General features: G+C 50.3%; 1 protein-coding gene across 4 annotated transcripts in view; it reads right to left on the bottom strand.

The window, feature by feature from the left end:
- The window catches only part of LPIN1 (lipin 1), a 108,858-nt gene that overhangs the window by 54,508 nt on the left and 36,216 nt on the right, over nucleotides 1-18,134 (bottom strand). Inside the window, exon 1 of one of the 4 annotated variants that reach the window (XM_084791865.1) lies at nucleotides 17,742-18,001. The exons of 2 other annotated variants lie outside the window; for them this stretch is intronic. In XM_084791865.1, coding sequence (XP_084647991.1) covers nucleotides 17,742-17,813 — 72 coding nt within the window. In that variant the 5' untranslated portion in view covers nucleotides 17,814-18,001. Of the gene's footprint in view, nucleotides 1-2,833; nucleotides 2,960-17,741; nucleotides 18,002-18,134 lie in introns of those variants that run through there. One more of the 4 variants, XM_084791867.1, reaches the window with a different exon arrangement.

Raw genomic sequence — 18,134 nt, 5'->3', positions numbered from 1 at the left:
ATCCTCTGACCTCCACACTCATGCTGTGATGTGCATAATCACACACACACACACACACACACACACACACACACACACTAAATTTTGAATACTGCTCTGATAAGGTTCTCATTAACTCTCATTTAAAAAACAAAATGAGGTACAAGTGTCAGGGGCAACTAGGACATGATCCCTGCTCTGGCCGGAAGGGCAGTTAAGTGACACTTCAAATTCTCAGAGCTGAACTCTGGCAACAACAAGTGAGTATTATAATCCCAGGTAATGAGTGTCCTCACATCCCTGCCAAGAAGCACCCAGGGCTTGGCCAGCACGAGACACCCACAGAGAAGACAAGATGTGGCCCCTGTGCTCTGTGACACTGGCCTGGGTTGGGACTCGGAACCTCAGCCCTCAACCGTTAGCTCCCTTGAAGGGCACACAACCTTCGCTCTCCTTGGAAGCCCCAGTGTCTTTTCACATACTTATGAGAGCCCCCAGTCGAGACGCACATCTTGGTCAAGAATACTCTGCTCCAAAGACCTTTGTACATCGCTGCACCGCCCCCGCCAATCCTGCCCCGGCCATTAGTAATGGCCACGTATCCCCTACATGTCCAAGAGAACTATGGCTCTATTCTGAACCAATAAAACGGGTCATTTAAACAGCACCCACCACCCAGAGGTACTAGAAGATAGCCTATGAATGGTCTTTTCACAATCTGCATTCCAGGGAAAAACTAAGTATTGACCCAATGGTGACAGACAGCTCTGGAAAATACTGCACTAAGTCTCTTGCAGCAAAGCACTTTGTGTTTATTTGAAATCCTCCAATGTGCCTGCGCACACGCAAAAGAAGGCAGCGCAGGAGACACTGCCGGATCAGATAAACACTGGGATATTGGAAGGGTACAGTCATGTCCCACGGTAACCATGGTTTCAGGCAGGCAAGGTATGGTGCCACTCACCTGTGATTCTAATACCAAGAAGGCTGAGGCAGGATGACCTTGAGTTCCAGGCTAGCCTGGGCAACACAGTAAGGTCAAGACAACAGCTCTGAGTTCACACATGAGGACTTCCAAGTACAGGCAAAACATCCACGAGCCCGCATCACTCCCTTCCGGCTGTTTCTCTCAAAAGGCTCCAGAAGCCAGAGCTATTAATGCGCAGGTCACCAACTTCACCCCCAGCCATCCTGAAACAAGGTACTTGGTCCCCCCTAAACATCCCCACCCACATACTTGCTCAAATTAATTCATATCATTAGTGGTCCCTTTTCAGGCCCTGAACCTAAGAGAGAGAAGACACAGGAAAAATAGATTCACAATCTAAGGTCAGGGAGGGAGGGGTGAGCCAAGGCAGCTCAGTTATGGACCAGAGGCTAGCCTTAAGTACCCAGGACTAGAACAGCCCTACAAAGGGCCCTCATTGTTACCCCCAGCTACCCCCCCCCCATTGGAGTAACAGGCTGAAGTTGCTCTGAAGTGTCCCAAGTCATTTGGGCAACAGTCTGGTAAGTGAAGTGTGGTTTTCCCCTCACTCTAGATATGGAAACTGATAATCAGGCTGCACAAGTGACGTCTCTGGCCCACGGATCTCCTGCTATCAGCGGTCAGCTCTCTTGCCATTTCCTGACCTTTTTCCCTCTGCCTAGCCTGAAGCCCTGATAAGCAAAGACCTGGCCCAGGCCCACTAGCAGACACCCCACCCCCCCCCCAACTCAGGACACCCACCAAGGATACCATCTCCCTCATCTGAAGCCCTAAGTTGTCACCCAAGCAACAAGATTGGGACTGTTGTCCCTCTCACCAGCTTTCCAAAGTGACACACACCACAACAGCATTGGCAACTGCCACCGAAAGAGGGTAGAAGTCATATGGGGTGGCACAGCCACCAAGACTGAGCCAAGCATAGGGCCCAGACTTCCCAACCCAACCACCAGGCCCTACACAGGCAGGGATAAAGGCCAAAAACACACACCCACATACACACAACCCGTGACAGCAGAAGCAATGTCAGCAAACAGGAAGCTTTGTCCACGCGGGGAACCAAATACACTGGGATCTTTCAGCCTTTCTGGGAACACTGAAAAGTTCCCTTACTGGTGAGCATGTTAGTCCTTAATTACTATGCACTGCTAAGCTGCTCTCATTCATAAAACGTATCTTATAGAACGAGGAATGCCTAGTAGACGTCTGAATCCTCAAGGCCCGCCAGCCTCTCTTCCGAAAACCGTTACAGGCTCACCTTCCCCACAACTTCGCTACCCTGTGGGAAGCGGCTGTGTCCCACGGCCCAGACCCCAAACCTGCCCAGTGCTTTCACTCCTGCTTCTCGCCAAGGCGGGTGGGCATCTGCAGCAATTACTAACCACACAAATTACCAGCCAGACACCTTGTCTTTTCTCCCACTACTCCCACCCCGACCCCCCTCCCCCAATACCGAATATGACTTCCAAAGCGTCGCTTTCCCTTCACATTGCCCTGGCCTGCAGCTAAAGCTGATGGAGCAGGAGCCGCAGAGGCCCAGCGCCCACCAGACTGCCAAGCTGTGTGGAGGCCTGTGGCGAGCCCCGTAACCTGAGAGGCTGGCTTCCCAGCTCGCTGCTACCCGGCGGAGGTGTGCCCTTGGGCACGAAGGTTAGCTTCCCCAGGCAGGTCTCAGTTTCCTAGGCTGCAAACCCTCAATCCTAAACCCCTTGGGATGACTCTCATCCGGGTCCCAGCCCAGGGGGTCCCCCTCAAGCTTGGGAACGATCGGGGTCGTGACGCGGCCCACACGGCCTCCCTGATAGGCCCCATGTCCCAAGAATGGATCTTGAGATGCAAACTGGGACCCAAGTCCCCATTGCTACTCACCAAGAGGACACGCGCCGGTAGCCGCCTTTGTATGCAAACACTAGGCCCCGTAGCTTCTGTCAGCTTAGAACATGGCAAGGGGCGGGGCCTGAACAGGGGCGGAGCCTCCGGGGAAGCGCCAGGGGGACTCTGGAGGAACGCGCAGCAGGGATTCTTTCAGGGCCCACTGACACTCCCCTCCCCGTAATATCCCCACCTCCCACAACCACTCACCCCTCCCCATACTGAACCGATTGCCTTGACTTTCCCAGTAGTAGAGACCCTGCGACTCCTTCCCAGAGCCAAAGCCCTCTGTTTCTACAGCCTGACTGCCCTTTTGACCTTAAAGCAGTTTACACTTCGTCCTCCCCCTTGTGCCACAAGCCAGCGACCAATCCCCATTCTCAGAGCCCCCACACCGTCCTCCTCCCTTCCTGGCCACCCGGCCGCAAAGCCAGGAACGTGTAAATAAAGCGGAGGACGCCAAGTCTGGTGGTGGAAGGGTGCAAGTCAGACCAAGCCACTCTCAAGGGTCACTGAGACCCAAAGGAACAATAAACTGTGGTTTTGCTTTATTTGGAAGACAGGGACTCCTAAATTGCAGGCTGGCCTCGAGCTTTCTATATAGCCTAGGATGACCCTGAACTTGTCATCAGCCTATCTCGCCTCCCAAGTGTTGAGATTACAGGCAGCTGCCCTCCCCCACCGTGCACTCGACCAACTGAGCTACACCACGGTGTATACACATAGACCCTCCAAAGAGACAGCGCTTTCTAGGAGTACAGAACAGCAAAGACCCTGAGGAAGGCGGCTACAGACACAGACCTGAGGTCTTGTAGGCACCGAAGGAGACTGGGTACCATTTAGATGTTCTACACAAGGGGGATACAGGTCAGGAGCGATGCCAGCCACAGCATCCAGACGACCAGGGAGATCAGAGTGATGGATAGAGTGCGCTTTCCAAAAAACTAACATTTTGAGGGAGTTGTTGTTGTTTTTTTTGAGGGGGGGGCTCCTTATGTATTGAGGGCTGATCTTAAATTCTAAGGATGACCTTGAACTTCTAGCCTTTTTGCTCCCAGAGTGCTGAGATTACAGGTGCCCACGCCCCACACTGGGTTTGGGAGGTTCTGCAGATCCCAGTCAAGGGATTCTGTACGCCAGGCAAGGGTTCTACCAGCCAAGCTACGGCCGGGCGGCCTCCAGTCCAAGACTAGACAGCTTGCGAGGTCTCAGCACACCTGCTGAGGAACACTACCCAGGAGCAGACACTACCCAGGAGCTCAGGGGACAAGCTCCAGGAGCTCAGTACAGGCAGGTGACTCCGTGCATCAAGCCAGCTGTGGACGTGGTCCAGCTGTGCTGGAGGCAACTCAGCCAGCCACAAGGATTGCCTCTGCTGCCCACAAATTCCTGAGGCTTATGGCCCCAGAATGAAGGCTTACTGTGCCACTGCCCCTCCCCCAACCACCCCCCTCCCCCCACCCCCAGCCCACCGCCATAGCCACCTCAGCCACCACCTCCCAACTCTGTCATTGAAATAAAGCCTTAATTTTTTTTAAATTATTCAGATTCGAAGGCAGGTAGAGGAGAGTCTGAACACACAAAGTCCAGCCTAAAGCCCTTACCAGACAAGTGAACCTGGGTCCTGGAACACACACACACACACACACACACACACACACACACACACACAGAGAGAGAGAGAGAGAGAGAGAGAGAGAGAGAGAGAGAGAGAGAGAGAGAGAGATGTCTAATAAACCAAGGTCTGGAGTAAGAGTTCACAGCAAGTTCGGTCCTCCTTTGCCTGCAGCCTATAGGAAGACCACACACAGAGGACATTTTTCTCAGAAACATTCACTAGGTCACACAAAACAGAAAAATTCTCTGAGGCCCAGGTGCTCTAAACCGGCACAGTCTGGATCCCCCCTGGTGGGGCCCCAGGCTGTGTTGTCAGCAACCAAGCAGCTTGCTGAGCTGTGAGTCAGCCCGGGAGCTGAGGTGATCCCCTGAGCCAATCCCCGTACCTGCTGTGTTCAGCCCAAGTCGGAAGAGGGGAAATAACCTAATGACTCCAGCTCAGGGAGGAAGGAGCCAAACTTGGGATCAACAACACAGCATCCTAGATTCAAAAGTGTTTTACACTCCCGGAAGTGGGTGGAGGTGCTCGTTCAGCAGGTCCGTGTAGAGGCTGGAAAGGAAAGTGTTAAGTTCTCCCCACTCCCCCCCTTCAACCCAAGCTGACCAGATTTTCACTTCTAAAATCCAGAACTGTGAGGAGTGGGGAATTCCATAAGGGACCTGGTGGCGGCAGCAGCTACCTCCCGGGTCCCTCAGAGAGGACAGGCATCAAGCAGGTGTCCATCACGAATGACAACAGGCTGGGTCATGCTGGAAACTGTTGTTCTGCTAAACTGGGAGCCCCTTCAAGACTGTAAAACACCCCTTCTAGCTGAAAACCCACCTCCTCGGAACTACCCTGCTGTCGGTCTGGCCCAGGCTGCCTGGAAGGGTGTGGACAGAAGGGTGAGCAGCCCTCTGCATGAGACCCCCCACAGACACCCTAGGCAGACCACTGACTGACCTCTCCACTCCAGAGGTCAGCTCTGCAAAATCCTGGCGGAAGGCCTCCAGCTGTAAGATCTATGCAAAGGAGACACTGGTGGCCCTCTCTTTGAGGCAACGGGCCTGAAGAAATTGAACTCTTCCCCTAGGACTCCCATGCCGGGAGAAGACAAAGGCGGAAGCCAGGTGTGTGTCTGCCAGAGAGGTCTCAGGTCTCCCAGGAAGAAGTTTCACATCTAACTTCTCTGTTCCTCTTCCTGATGGGGCCTCATTCTTCAGCTTTCTCTGCTCCGCCCCACCCCCAACCCCCATCACCTGGCTATTTAACTGACCTGTTGAAAGCGTGCAGTTCGGCAGAGCCCAGCTTGGTTGGAGAGTAAGGACTGGCAGAACCAGGGTTCTGACCCCGCCCCCCCCCCCCAACTCCAGGGATCCGATGAGCATCATCACAGGGATTTCCTTAGTAGGATCTTCAGAAACAAGGTGGGAACCACGGGCCACCCGGTACTACAGGGCCAGAGGCCAGAGCAGTGGGAAACCCAGCAGAGACAGACTACAGCCCGTGGCACTGTGGCTGGGCCTGGGAGAGCTGCAGGGAGGTTGATAGAAATGACCCTGCTTCTGAAGGCAGAGGATGACAATGACAATGACCCACCGGTGATCCAGGAACAGCAAAGGACAGGAATAAAAGCATCAGGGGAGGAAGACTTTAGAGGGTCAGCGGGGGCCATCATAATTAGAGCGGTGCTCCGGGAGGGCAAAGGAAGTGTCACAGACATACAAGGGAAACTGCTAGTGGGTGGCAAGTGGGCATCTTGAAGCCCACGCTAACTCCAATCCATCCCCCAACATCCAAGGAAATAAATAGCACCCCAGCTCCCCGGAGACCCAGGCACACAACACTGTAGCCAACACACACAGCCTCAGGGCCAACACGTGTGGGGCACACCCAACACTGTGGCCAGACTCCCTAGTCCAGTCTCTGGGGCGAGTGGCCACTACCCATGGCCTCGTTGACTCACTTCCCACTCAGCCCAGTGGCCGGTGGTGTGTGGTAAGTACCTGGGCTGCATGGGGGTACCTGTCCTCAGTGAGCACACAGTCTCAAGTAGTGACCACGTGTTCAGTGATGCTAGGAACCCAAGGGTTATCACCAGTGTGGAAGAGTTTTGGGGCAGCCAAGTCCCCAAGCAAGGCACATCCTGAGCGGGCATTCATCTAGGCAAATCCAGGCCTGATGGAGGAGCTAAATGCGAGGGACGACGGCCAAAAGCATTTACAGAGAGAACCTCAGCTGCATCAGGGCTGAGAAAGGCTGTGGCTGACCTCAGGTGGGTAGGGACAGTTCATAGCTACTGTGTAAAATGTCTCTCTCCCTGAGAGACAGCAAGAGAGGGACCACCATCATAGCCTTTCCACTGTGGTCACCTGAGAAAGATTCCTAATGAGCCAGGCCCGCAGGGCAGCAAATGGAGGATCACATAGGAAGAGAGGTAGCAAGGTACAGAGCGAGGCTGACAAGTCAACCTCAGCAGAGACTAGAGGAATAGATCCGATGATTTGGGAATAATGGCTACTGCTCTGGGAAACTACAGACTGTTCTACTAGGTTCTGGTGCTAGGGGTAAAACAAAAAGTCTTAGTCCCCAGTCAGTCCTGAGTCACCTGTGACCTTGTCAGGCAAGTGCGAGGGGCACCAGTCCTGTGAGCGATGGGTCTAGCTAGAAACTAGCTGCTCAGAAAGGAGATCAAAAGGGTGGAGAGCTAGAGAGACCTTAAGAGTTTAACGTGGGGGATGGTCAGAGTATGGGACATGCTTGAAAGGAAAATAGCTCTGCGGAAACACACCAGCTATGTTCAACATATTTAAGTCAGTCCTTCAAAAAGTAAAAGCTTAAAAGCAAGAGAGAGAGAGAGAGAGAGAGAGAGAGAGAGAGAGAGAGAGGCAGCAATATTGATAAAGTACTGACAACCATGGCTACTGTTTAGAGCCTATTTATGAGCCAGACCCAGCTCAAGATCCTGTACACTGCTTTTTTTTTTTAAATGAGTCCTATGGGGCAGATACCATTGGCTGTGCCAGATCCTTAGGAAGTAAAGTGCCAAGAGGTGGCTGAAGTCATATGACCAGGTAGCAGAAACTAGACCAGGGTGCTATGTGCGCCTAGACCTGTCTCCAGAGCCTCTTCACCCCCAAGGGCTCCCCTTCAGTGGAGTTCCATGTCTTTTTTTCCAGGGCAGGCCTGCCAGTGTGAATCTCTTGCCCTCGCTTTGGCCCAGAATTAGGAAAGACCAGCTCAGTGACACGTTGTATTTGTGGTCATCCAACGCTCTGGCACGCTGACCTCAACAACCTACAGAAGCCACTGATCTTTCACCTGAAGTTCACACCCACACTGCCGTCTCCTTTGAGGGCACAGCCTTACTCTACGACAGTGATTCTCAACCTCCCTAATGCTGTGACCCTTGAACACAGCTCCTCATGGTGTAGTGACCTCCCCCAACCATCGTATTATTTCCATGGCTACCTCATAATTGTAATTTCGCTACTGTCATGAATCACAATGTAAGTATCTAATATGTGGGATGATATCTGATATGTGACCCCCCCCCAAAAGGGTCACGACCCACAAGTTGAGAACCTCTGGTCTTCAACCTCTTGGGGACAATAAGCAACCTAGGTGGATACACAATGTCTAGGACATTGGGGCAGGTGAGTCTGAACCTCAACCTCCTTGGCTATTCATGAATGACTAGCCTCAGCTCAGCACATTGGGGCAATCAGCTGAGTTACTGTATTTGGACACGGATGTCAAATAGACTTCTTGTCGCTGGACCAGCATTAGCTCTCACTCAGCATTCACATAGACATATTGCTAATGGATGAATGACAAGTATTTAAGAAAGAAATGACTAGCATTCGTTTTGCCAAACGGTCACTGGGAGCAGCAGGTCAGGACACAGCAGTGGACAGCAGTGACTCTGACACAGTGACAGGGTGCTAACAGGGTGGGAGTCTGTTTAAAAATATTCTTCTCTCCCTGATGTTCATGGAAGATTGTAAGACTAGACCCATCTTCATGTTCTACGGAGAGTCACCAAGCCCAGGGCTGATGTCCCAATGGCCTCTGCTGTGACCAGCCTGCGCATTGAGCTCACCGCCAAGCGAGAGTGAGGGACAGCTGACCTCTTGGGAGAAACAGCCCTGGGTCTTGCTGAGTTTGTACTGGTTGTGTCTGATCGCTGGCACCCCTAGGAGAAAGAACTTTACAACTTTTGTGCATTAATATTAACCCCAGTAAAAACAAGATGTTTTGATAGATGCATGACCTGAAGCAGCCAGGGGGTGGCGCTCTCTCCAGACAAAGGCCCTCTCCCTCCCGACACCCTTACATCCTGTTATCACGCGTTCTGAAATCTACTGTGCTCAATATTAGTAAGCTATTCTAGATTTTCCTTTCCTGCTGGTGTTGTTTCATTTGCTACATGGTCTCACTCTACAGCCTAAGCGATACTTAAAACCCACCTCAAACTCACAGCAGTCCTCCTGCCTCAGCTTCCCTCATGCTGGAATTTACAGTCATGTGCTGCAGTGTGTTAAATCCAGCTTTCTTTATTTTCATGTTAGCATTGGCTATCTTTCCATTCCATTTACTTTTGTAAAAAACTGGGTCTCACTATGTGGCCCTGGCTGGCCTGGAACCCACTATGTAGACCAGGCTGGCTGCAGACTTACAGAGATCTACCTGCTTCTGCCTCTCGGAGTGCTGAGGTAAAAGCAGTGAGCTGTCAAGCCTAGTGTCTATCCTGCTTTCTTTTACCCTGCCATTTTGTTTAAATGGAATGTCCTGTTCACCAACTCAAGAGGGATTTTTTTTCCTTTTTTCTTTTTATCCAAATCTGACAGTTGCTGAGTTTTAATGGAGTGGTGTAGTGGTTAGCTCTGATGCACAACTTAACTGAGTTCAGAAACACCTAGATAGCTGGTAAAGCCTTCCCTTCTTTAGCTTTTTTCCTTTTTCCTTTCTGGGTGCATCCATGAGGGTGTTTCTGAGAGAAAATGACGTCTGAATCAATGGGTTGAGCAAGAACGAGCTCCCATCGACGTGGTTAGTCACCAGCCCTCAGCTGAACGTCTGCCTACAACACTGTCTTGCTCAGGGTTGCTACTTCTGTGATGAAACATCACGGCCAAAGCAACGTGGAGGAGGAAAAGGGTTCTTTGGCCTATACTTGCATATCATAGTCCATCACTGAAGGAAGACAGGACAGGAACTCAACAGGGCCAGAACCTGGAGGCAGAGGCCATGGAGCATGCTGCTTACTGGCTTCCTCCCCATGGCTTGCTCAGCCTGCTTTCTTATAGAGTCCAGGACAACCAGCCCATGGGATGGCCCCACCCACAATGGGCTGGGCCTTCCCCCATCAATCACTAACTAAGCAAATGCCCTACAGCTGGCTCTCATGAAGATGTTTTCCCAATTGAGGTTCCTCTTCAATGACTCTAGCTTGTGTCGAGTTGGCATCAACTAGGCAGCACAAATACAAATGCAAGGAGAAGTGCAGTTCTTCTCCGCCCACACACACACTTCCTTCTTCCTCTCTCATTCTACTTCCTTTGGCATGTGAACTTCAGCTTCCCTACTCTTGTGTAAAAACTGAACAATCCCACTGATCTCGCTGGTCCTCTGCTTTCACAGACTGGAGCCACCTCAGCATCCTGCATCCCTTGAGGCACTTCCCAGTAACACTTCCCAAACCTGCCTGTGTTCCATGAACTCAGTTCCTCTGGAGACACAGTCAGGCTCTGACTGACTCCAGGCATTCACTTGTCACATCATTAGTGGCAATGGCTGCTGTTAAAGAAATAGTTATTTTAGGGGCTGGAGAGATGGTGGCTCGGGAGTTCAGAGCACTTGCTGCCCTTGCAGAGGACCCAGGATCAGTTCCCAGCACCCACATGATGGCTCACAGCCATCTGTAACTCCAGTTCTAGGGGATCTGACACTCTCTTCTGGCTTCTGTGGGCACCAAGCATGCAAATGGTACCTGTGCATACATGCAGGAAAACATGCATGCACATACTTTTTTAAAGAATAAATTCTTTTAGCAGACATCGTGGCACACACCTTTAATCCCAGCACTTGGGAGGCAGAAACAGACAGATCTGAGTTTGAGGCCAGCCTGGTCCATAGAATGAGCTTCAGGACAGCCAAAGGTACCCAGGGAAATCTTGTCTCAGAAAAAAATTAGTATATTTGCCTATTATTCTACCAACTCTGACAATCCTGTCTCTGCTCATCTTACGGTTTAGGTATGCAATGGCTTCCATGGATTCGTGTGTTTGAAAACTACTTCCCCAGCTGGGGGCAACAAGCAGTTGTGTGATCTTTGGGGCATAGAACCTGGCTAGGTGGACATAGACCAGTAGGGGCACTAACTTGAGGATTGTAATTCCACCTATTTCCTCTTCCACTATCTCTTTCCTATTGCTGCAGAACTGTGGTAAGCAGCCTATGTGCCCCCACAGCTACAAACCCTGCCCCCTCCTCACGCCCACCATGACAGACTGGACCTGTTGAGACTGTGAGCCATGGACACACCCCACCCCCACCGCACATGCATTTCCCACCATGATAGACTGGACCCCTTGAGACCGTAAGCCAAATATCATTTCTCCCCCCCACCCCCCACCCCACACACCCCCTTCAGTTGCTTCTGCCAGGCGTTTGGTCACAGAAAATGCAATTAGAGCGACTTCTCTCCAGAATGTAATGCACTGCTCCTGCTTCTTGGCATGCCTCGTGTTTCCACAAGGAAGTTTTGCATTGTGGGCAGCCAAGTTTCCATACATTCCTTTTGGTTTTCTTGAGCTTTGCTCTGAGATGCAGGTAAAATGCTTGAGATTAGTTGAATCCTGCTGAGCGGGGACTTCAAGCCTGGCTCCTGCAGATCTGGCACAGCCAGTGCACTAGGACCCATCTGCCACTAATGTTGTGGGACTGCCCATCCTGGTCCTCAGCCCAAAGCTCTGCATTGTAGGGGAATCTTCCCAGCCTGCGTGGTTATCTGTTGCTTCTTACAAGTTTGCCTCAAAACTAAGCAATAGTTAATGAGCACCATCTCTCGCATCGAGATCTGAGTAACAGCCACACAAGATAATCTTAAAACAACAACAACAACAACAAAACCTCAAACTGTAAACATGGGGAAAGTCATAGCCACAGTGATTGGGGCTGGGACCTGCCCCCAAAAGAGCTTGCTTCACTGTTGGTGAAGGGCTCAGATCCTTTTTATGGAGACCTTTCCCATAGCATGGCTTGAGTTTTGGCTTCTCCCAGAATGGTGAGTCTAAGAGAGCACAAAGCAGAGGCCAGAACACCTTTTAAGACCTACTTGCAGAAGTCACACCCCACCACCCTCCCTGACACCACATTCTGTTCCTGAGATCCATATGAGGAAGTCAATCCAGCCACACTCAGGGGAAGCCAGGTGAGCATTCTCATGTTAAAAAAAGGTCACAAAGCCAGGCAGTAGTGGTGCACACCTGTAATCTCAGCACTCCAAGAGGCAGAAGCAGGCAGATCTCTGTGAGTTTGAGGCCAGCCTGGTCAACAAATGAGTCCAGGACAGCCAAGGCTACACAGAGAAACCCTGTCTCAGAAAAGAAGAAGAAGAAGAAGAAGAAGAAGAAGAAGAAGAAGAAGAAGAAGAAGAAGAAGAAGAAGAAGGGAAAAGGAAGGAAGGAAGGAAAGGAGGGAGGGAGGAGGTCACTACAGAATCTGTGAGCTTGTTATGATGTCACCAAGCCAAATTATTCCAGGCCTGGGTCATCTCTACAGACCATTCCAACCATAAGCCCTGTTTGCAGCTTGAACCAACCATATGCACATTGGAGGCTCAGTCAGCACATTGGCAGTCCTCTGCCAACGCCTCTGGGCTCCTTCCTTCCTCTCTACACTCTACCCTGCCAATTCTAACACCCCCAACCCCAAACTCTCCTTTTCTTGGGGAGCCCATGGGCACTAGGGCACCTCTTCCCCACTGAGCTTGCATACTTATAAGTTTTAGGGTGTGTGTGTGTGTGTGTGTGTGTGTGTGTGTGTGTGTGGTGTGTTGTCATATATGTATGTGAGTTCCCAAGGAGGACAGAGGAGGCCATTAGATCTACGGGAGTTAGGGTTCTGAGTCACCCAACGTGGGTGCTGGGAATCACACTTGCATCTCCAGAAGCCCAGCAAGCTGTCTGCTGAAATCTCTTATTTACTTCCCTCCTCCCTGTGAGAGGCCGCGCTCACATTCGCCATTACAAGATGGCGCTGACATCCTGTGTCCCATGCTGATAAACAACTAATCTGCGCATGTGTGAAGGGATTTTCCACTTGTTGTGCTCTGCCTCTCCCGTGGCGTCATCTCGCCCGATGAGCAACAGCCAGTCAGGGACTGACACATCCTAAGCAGAGGACAGTTTCCTATATAAGCGATGGGTTTCTGCTGTTTGGGGTCTCCATTTTACTTGCTGTAAGCTTATGCTCTCCTTCTCAAAATGCATTAAAGCTTTACTGCAGAAGGATCCTGTGTGTGTGTGCAGCGTCGTTCTTGCTGGCGAGACGGTAACGCTAGCCACACCTCCCTCATCATGGCCACCACAAACTGCTGTTTGGAACATGTGTCCCCTTCTCCAACTGCTCAAGGCATTGGTTAAGTTGTCCCCTTTTGCTCCATCAGTCTGGTAAGTGGCTGTCCCTGGCAGCTGCAGTGAACTCTCACATGCAGCCATGAAGGGAGATTTATGCTCTTCCCTCCAGACGTTGCCTTCTTTCCTCTCTGGTCCACTTCTAGGCCTTCGGCACCCATTGTCACCAGAAGGCATCTGCACTGTCACCTTAGAAACGATCCTTTGGGATACACTTCAGAGCAGAATGTCTGCATCGAGCTCTGCAGGCTTCTCCCTCCTAGCCTTCCCCTGAGCCTCAATTTGAGTGCCGCCTCCCTGCCTGGTCAGACTATTTTGAATGACATGCATGCCAGCCAATCAGAACAGGTGTTAGCCACAGGCAGGCAGAGGTCTGCACCACTGCAGAGCAAGTTGAAAGAGGCCTTATCTGGGCCATTGTCCTTCTCTTGGGGACTTGAAGCAATGCTTACAACTGGCATGTCCAAGGTTTACTTCTACTCTACTCTTCTCTGTTTTCTGTTAGTTTAAGACATGGTCTGATACAACCTAGGCTAGCCTCCAGCTTGCTATGTAGCCAGGGCACAGGCACTACACCCAGCTTCGTACAATGTTGGAGAGCAAACCCATTGCTTTGTGCATGTAAGGTTAGCATTCTACCAACCTTGCTACTCCCCAGCCCTCTGGTGAGTTCACTCCAAAGCAGGGGGCTGGAGAGATGGCTCATCAGTTAAGGGCTGACCACCCAGCGGATCTGAGGCCCTCGTCTCACCTCTGTGGGCAGAGAAAATTTGGAATAATTTCTTAGCTGTAATGGAGAGAAGTATCTGCATTAACTGGACGTTTGTGCCTCCTCCAAATTCATACATCAACACGCTCCACCATAATATGACAGCGCTAGGAGGCAGGGCCTTCAGGAGGAGAACTGGCTTAGCTAATGTCAAGCCAATTGGATTAGAGCTCATATGTGATCAGAGGAAGCCAGCCCTCACCAGAACCACACTATGCTAGTCCCCTCATCTTGGACCACTAGCCTCTGGAAAGGTGAGAAAAGAATTTGTGTTACTAACTCATCCAGTTTATACTTTTCTTTCTTAAAGGCTCAAATAAATTAATGGTTTATTAAACAGGCTAGAAAAGAAGCTCAAATAAATGAAGCCTAAAAGGCTCTAAAAACACAAAGCCAGCCTGTCCGGAAGGTGTGACCGAAGTCATTTGGTCCTTTCTCGGAGCTGGCCACCAAGCTGAGGAAGCTGGGTGTCAGTCAGTGAGCTGTCAAGCCTCTGGCCTCGCTGAGAGAAGTGGGCTTCAGATAGATAACTGCAGGTTTCTATGCAGCTGGCCTGCCGTCATAAGACATCCAAGCCACCTCCGAAGTCATTGATTAGCTACTGGGAAGTGGTTCAGTAGATGGACCTTTGTACCACTTAAGATAGAAATCTACAATGCCCAGGGACAGAATCATTAGTCATCTAAGGAAACTAAAGGGGTGGGGTTTGCCAAAAAATGATTAAGAGTTTCAAAGTTGCCTGCATAAGCTGCAGCTGCCAGCTTGACACCTGGACACCTGTCATGGTTGACTTAGAACCCAGGGTTAGTGGGGAGAGAGACTTCAGGGGGTCTGCTGTGTGCTGGACGCAGCAAGCTTACTGCATGACCCACAAGCTAAACTGTGTAAAGTCAGTTGACAGAGGAAAGAGTATGACTTTTTAGGAGACTTAAGGCAGCTTCCTGGATTTAAACACACTCCTTTGTACATAGAAAATCAACAGGAAGTTTAACATTAGTCACTGGATTAACATCATTTACAAATAACATTCCATGCATCCAAAAGGAGAGTCAAAAATGCTAGGCAAACATTACCATCTACCTGCGTGGCCTGGGACAGGATGTTTAGCCTTCTGCACCCCTCCACCCTTCTGTTTTGTGAATGGAACTGAGTGGTGGTAGCTCATTGTTCCAACTTCTCTTTATCCTTGTGCAATAAGGGAAAGAGATAACTTCCTTGTTTGCCATGGAGTGTTCATGGCAGCTGCTTATAAATTCTTCCCATACCCTTTTGAGAAGCTGTGTGTGTGTGTGTGTGTGTGTGTGTGTGTGTGTGTGTGTGTAGAAACATGCATGTATGCAAAGGCCAGAGGTCAACATTAGGCATCGCCTTGCATTTTTAAAAGAGAGAGAGACAGAGACAGAGACAGAGACAGAGACAGAGACAGAGACAGAGACAGAGAGACAGAGAGAGGCTAGAGCTTACTATTTACACACAGTATAGGAAAGAAAAAAAAAGATTTGAAAATCAGAAAGGATGGCCTTATGTCCCTGCCTCTCATCAGCTGTGTGACTCTGGCCAAGGTACGCCTGAACTTCAATTTGATCATACCTTTAAAAGGAGATCTCCTGTGTTAATTTCATATAGTTATTTTTGATAAAATGGAACTTGGGAGTGCTTACATGTCTCCCTAAGGAGGGCCACACAGGGCTGTGCCCTTCCACTCATTGGAAAGAAGGCACAGCTAAAGAGTGACACAACACTTCAGATATAGTGTGGGAGAGGAATCCTGATGTGTGATTGTGTAGGCCAGCCCCCATAAATGTGAATGTATGCATGCATATGTGTGCTTGTGTGTGCATATGCATGTGTGTGTGTGTGTGTGTGTGACTGTATCTATACACATATGTATTGCCACATTAAAGCTAGAATCACCTAAGCAGCTGCCAGGCTTTGGTCTATGTGAGGTGCTCAATGCTCCCTGGAAACACAGCAAGAGAGAGGCAATCTGTTGATGGTGATTTTGCTTGGAAATAATGAAAGGGCGACTTGGCCAAGCTTCAGGATGGGGTAAAACCCACAGGCAGCCTGCCCAGATGATGCTAAGTGACGGTGGGGCTGAAAGGAGGTGGGTGAGAGAGTCTTGGTGGGGAATCTGAGATTGGGGAGTGCCATCCTTCAGGATAAAGTAGAAACACTGAATGCCACAGCTACTGTCCTGCTTTTGTGCATAAGCATCTGACTGCCTTAGCTGCTGTTCTTTTGCTGTGATTAGACACCAAGACCAAAGAAACTTATAAAAAGAAGCATTTTAGCTGGCGGCTGGTTTAGAGTTTCAGAGGGTGAATCCATGATCATCAAGGCTGGGAGCATGGTGACAGGCAGGCAGGTGTGGGGCTGAGGCAGTAACTGAGAGCTTGGATCTGATCCACTAGTTGGAGGCAGAGAAAGAGAGACAGACTGAGCCTGGCATGAAACCTCAAAGCCCACTCTCAGTGACACACCTCCTCTGACAAGGCCACACCTCTTAATCCTTCTTTAAAAGGTCCAGCAGCTGGGATCCAGACATTCAGATAAGTGGGGGTGGGGGGCATTCGCAACCAAATCACACTGTCAGCTTTCCTTCTCAGAGCATGTTGACATACTGATCAGGGAAGCTCCTGTATGCAACACACACTCATACACATGCACATGCATGTGCGCGCATGCGGACACACACACACACACACACACACACACACACACACACACACGTCCTTCTGTTTGTCTTTGAAACAGTTCACTTTGAATTTCAAGCTCTGCAGAAGCAGAAGACTAATTCACCTTGTTATGCCTTTGACTGAAGATAGGAATTTTCTTACAGGTTGTGTTTCACCAACTATATTTTGCCACAAGACACGGGGTCCTGCTTTCTGTTGCTAAAGCAGAACACCTGATAAAGTAAGGGAATTCATATGGGCCCCAGTTTTGGAAACCGGAAGCAAGCTCAGATGGCCACTTCTACTCAGCATCCAGCGAGAGCCTCCTTGGCTGTGTCACAACGTGGCAAAGGATCAGAACGAACTATGGGCACACAGGCATACAGGCATGGGGCAGCCTTGCTTTACAACAACCCAGTCCCATATGAAGTAGCTCTCCCAAGTCCATCAGCATCAGTCTCTTCCCAAGGTGGTGCCTCTAATGATCTAAGGACCCCTAACTAGGCCCTGCAGGCATGCCTTAGGGTTCTAATCTATGCAAGGTTGGAGGAGGGAGAAAGAGAGAGAGGGAGAGAGAGAGAGAGAGAGAGAGAGAGAGAGAGAGAGAGAGAGAGAGATATGAAAACGAAGATGGAGAGATCTATATAAAATTTCATCGGTAACCAATGAATGTGAGACCCCTCAAAAGCCTTGTTACAGGGCTCTAGTCCCCACAAATTCTTGCAACAGTTGTCCATTTTTGAGTTCATGTTCAAGAAGCCAGTGGAAGAAACCGAAACATCTAAAGAACTATTGAGTGCCTAGGGTGATGGCTCTGTGGATAAAAGTGCTTGGTATGCAAGCAAGAGACCCTAAGTTCAAATCCCCAGTACTCATGTAAAAAGTCAAGCATGTCTGCACCAAAATCTATACCCCCCCCCAACTCTAGTGTGGGGGAGATTAAGGACAGGGGGCTCTCTGTGGATTTCTGCCTGCCAGCCTAGCTCCAGATTCTGTGAGACCCTGCCTCAAGGGAATACAGTGGAGAGTGATAGAGTAAGGCACCCAACACCCCGCTTTGGCCTCTGTCCTAGCACATAGACACCTACACCATCGCATGTCAGTGCATATATGCCAACACACACACACATACAACATACATATTTATCAGCACACACAAAGAACCTAAATCACAAGAGCCACCGAAGCCTTGTTATCCTTCGCCCTCCCTGGAGTCGTGTACCTTAGTTGTCTGAGGAAAGTCTGTGTGCCCACTTGTGGAGGATGGCCTGTGAGGACCCCATTTGTCTTCCATCAACTTCACAGGAAGGTCTCTGCTTGTGAGTTCTTTAGTGCCTCAGTGGAGTGTTCTTGTTTTCTCGCCGTCCTGTAGGTAGCACTCTGCTAGGCCAGCCCTCTGTGGTTGTGGTTAGGGTAGGCATGACTAGCTCCCCGAGTTTCCCTCTTCCTGTTCTCTCTTCCCCATCCTCCCTCCCCTAGATCCCCCCACTTATTGTCTCCCCTTCTCCAGTTTTCTTTCATGACCATTCTCTGCTAAGGCTCCAGGCTCATTGGTGGGTGTCAGGATTATGATGTCATCACTGGGGGTGTGACATCACCATCAGATGGAGCTTAG

Source organism: Acomys minous (genome assembly GCF_964271855.1).
Source record: "Acomys minous genome assembly, chromosome: 8".
In the NCBI taxonomy this organism is placed as follows: domain Eukaryota; kingdom Metazoa; phylum Chordata; class Mammalia; order Rodentia; family Muridae; genus Acomys; species Acomys minous.
This window is presented reverse-complemented; position numbering and strand designations above follow the sequence as displayed.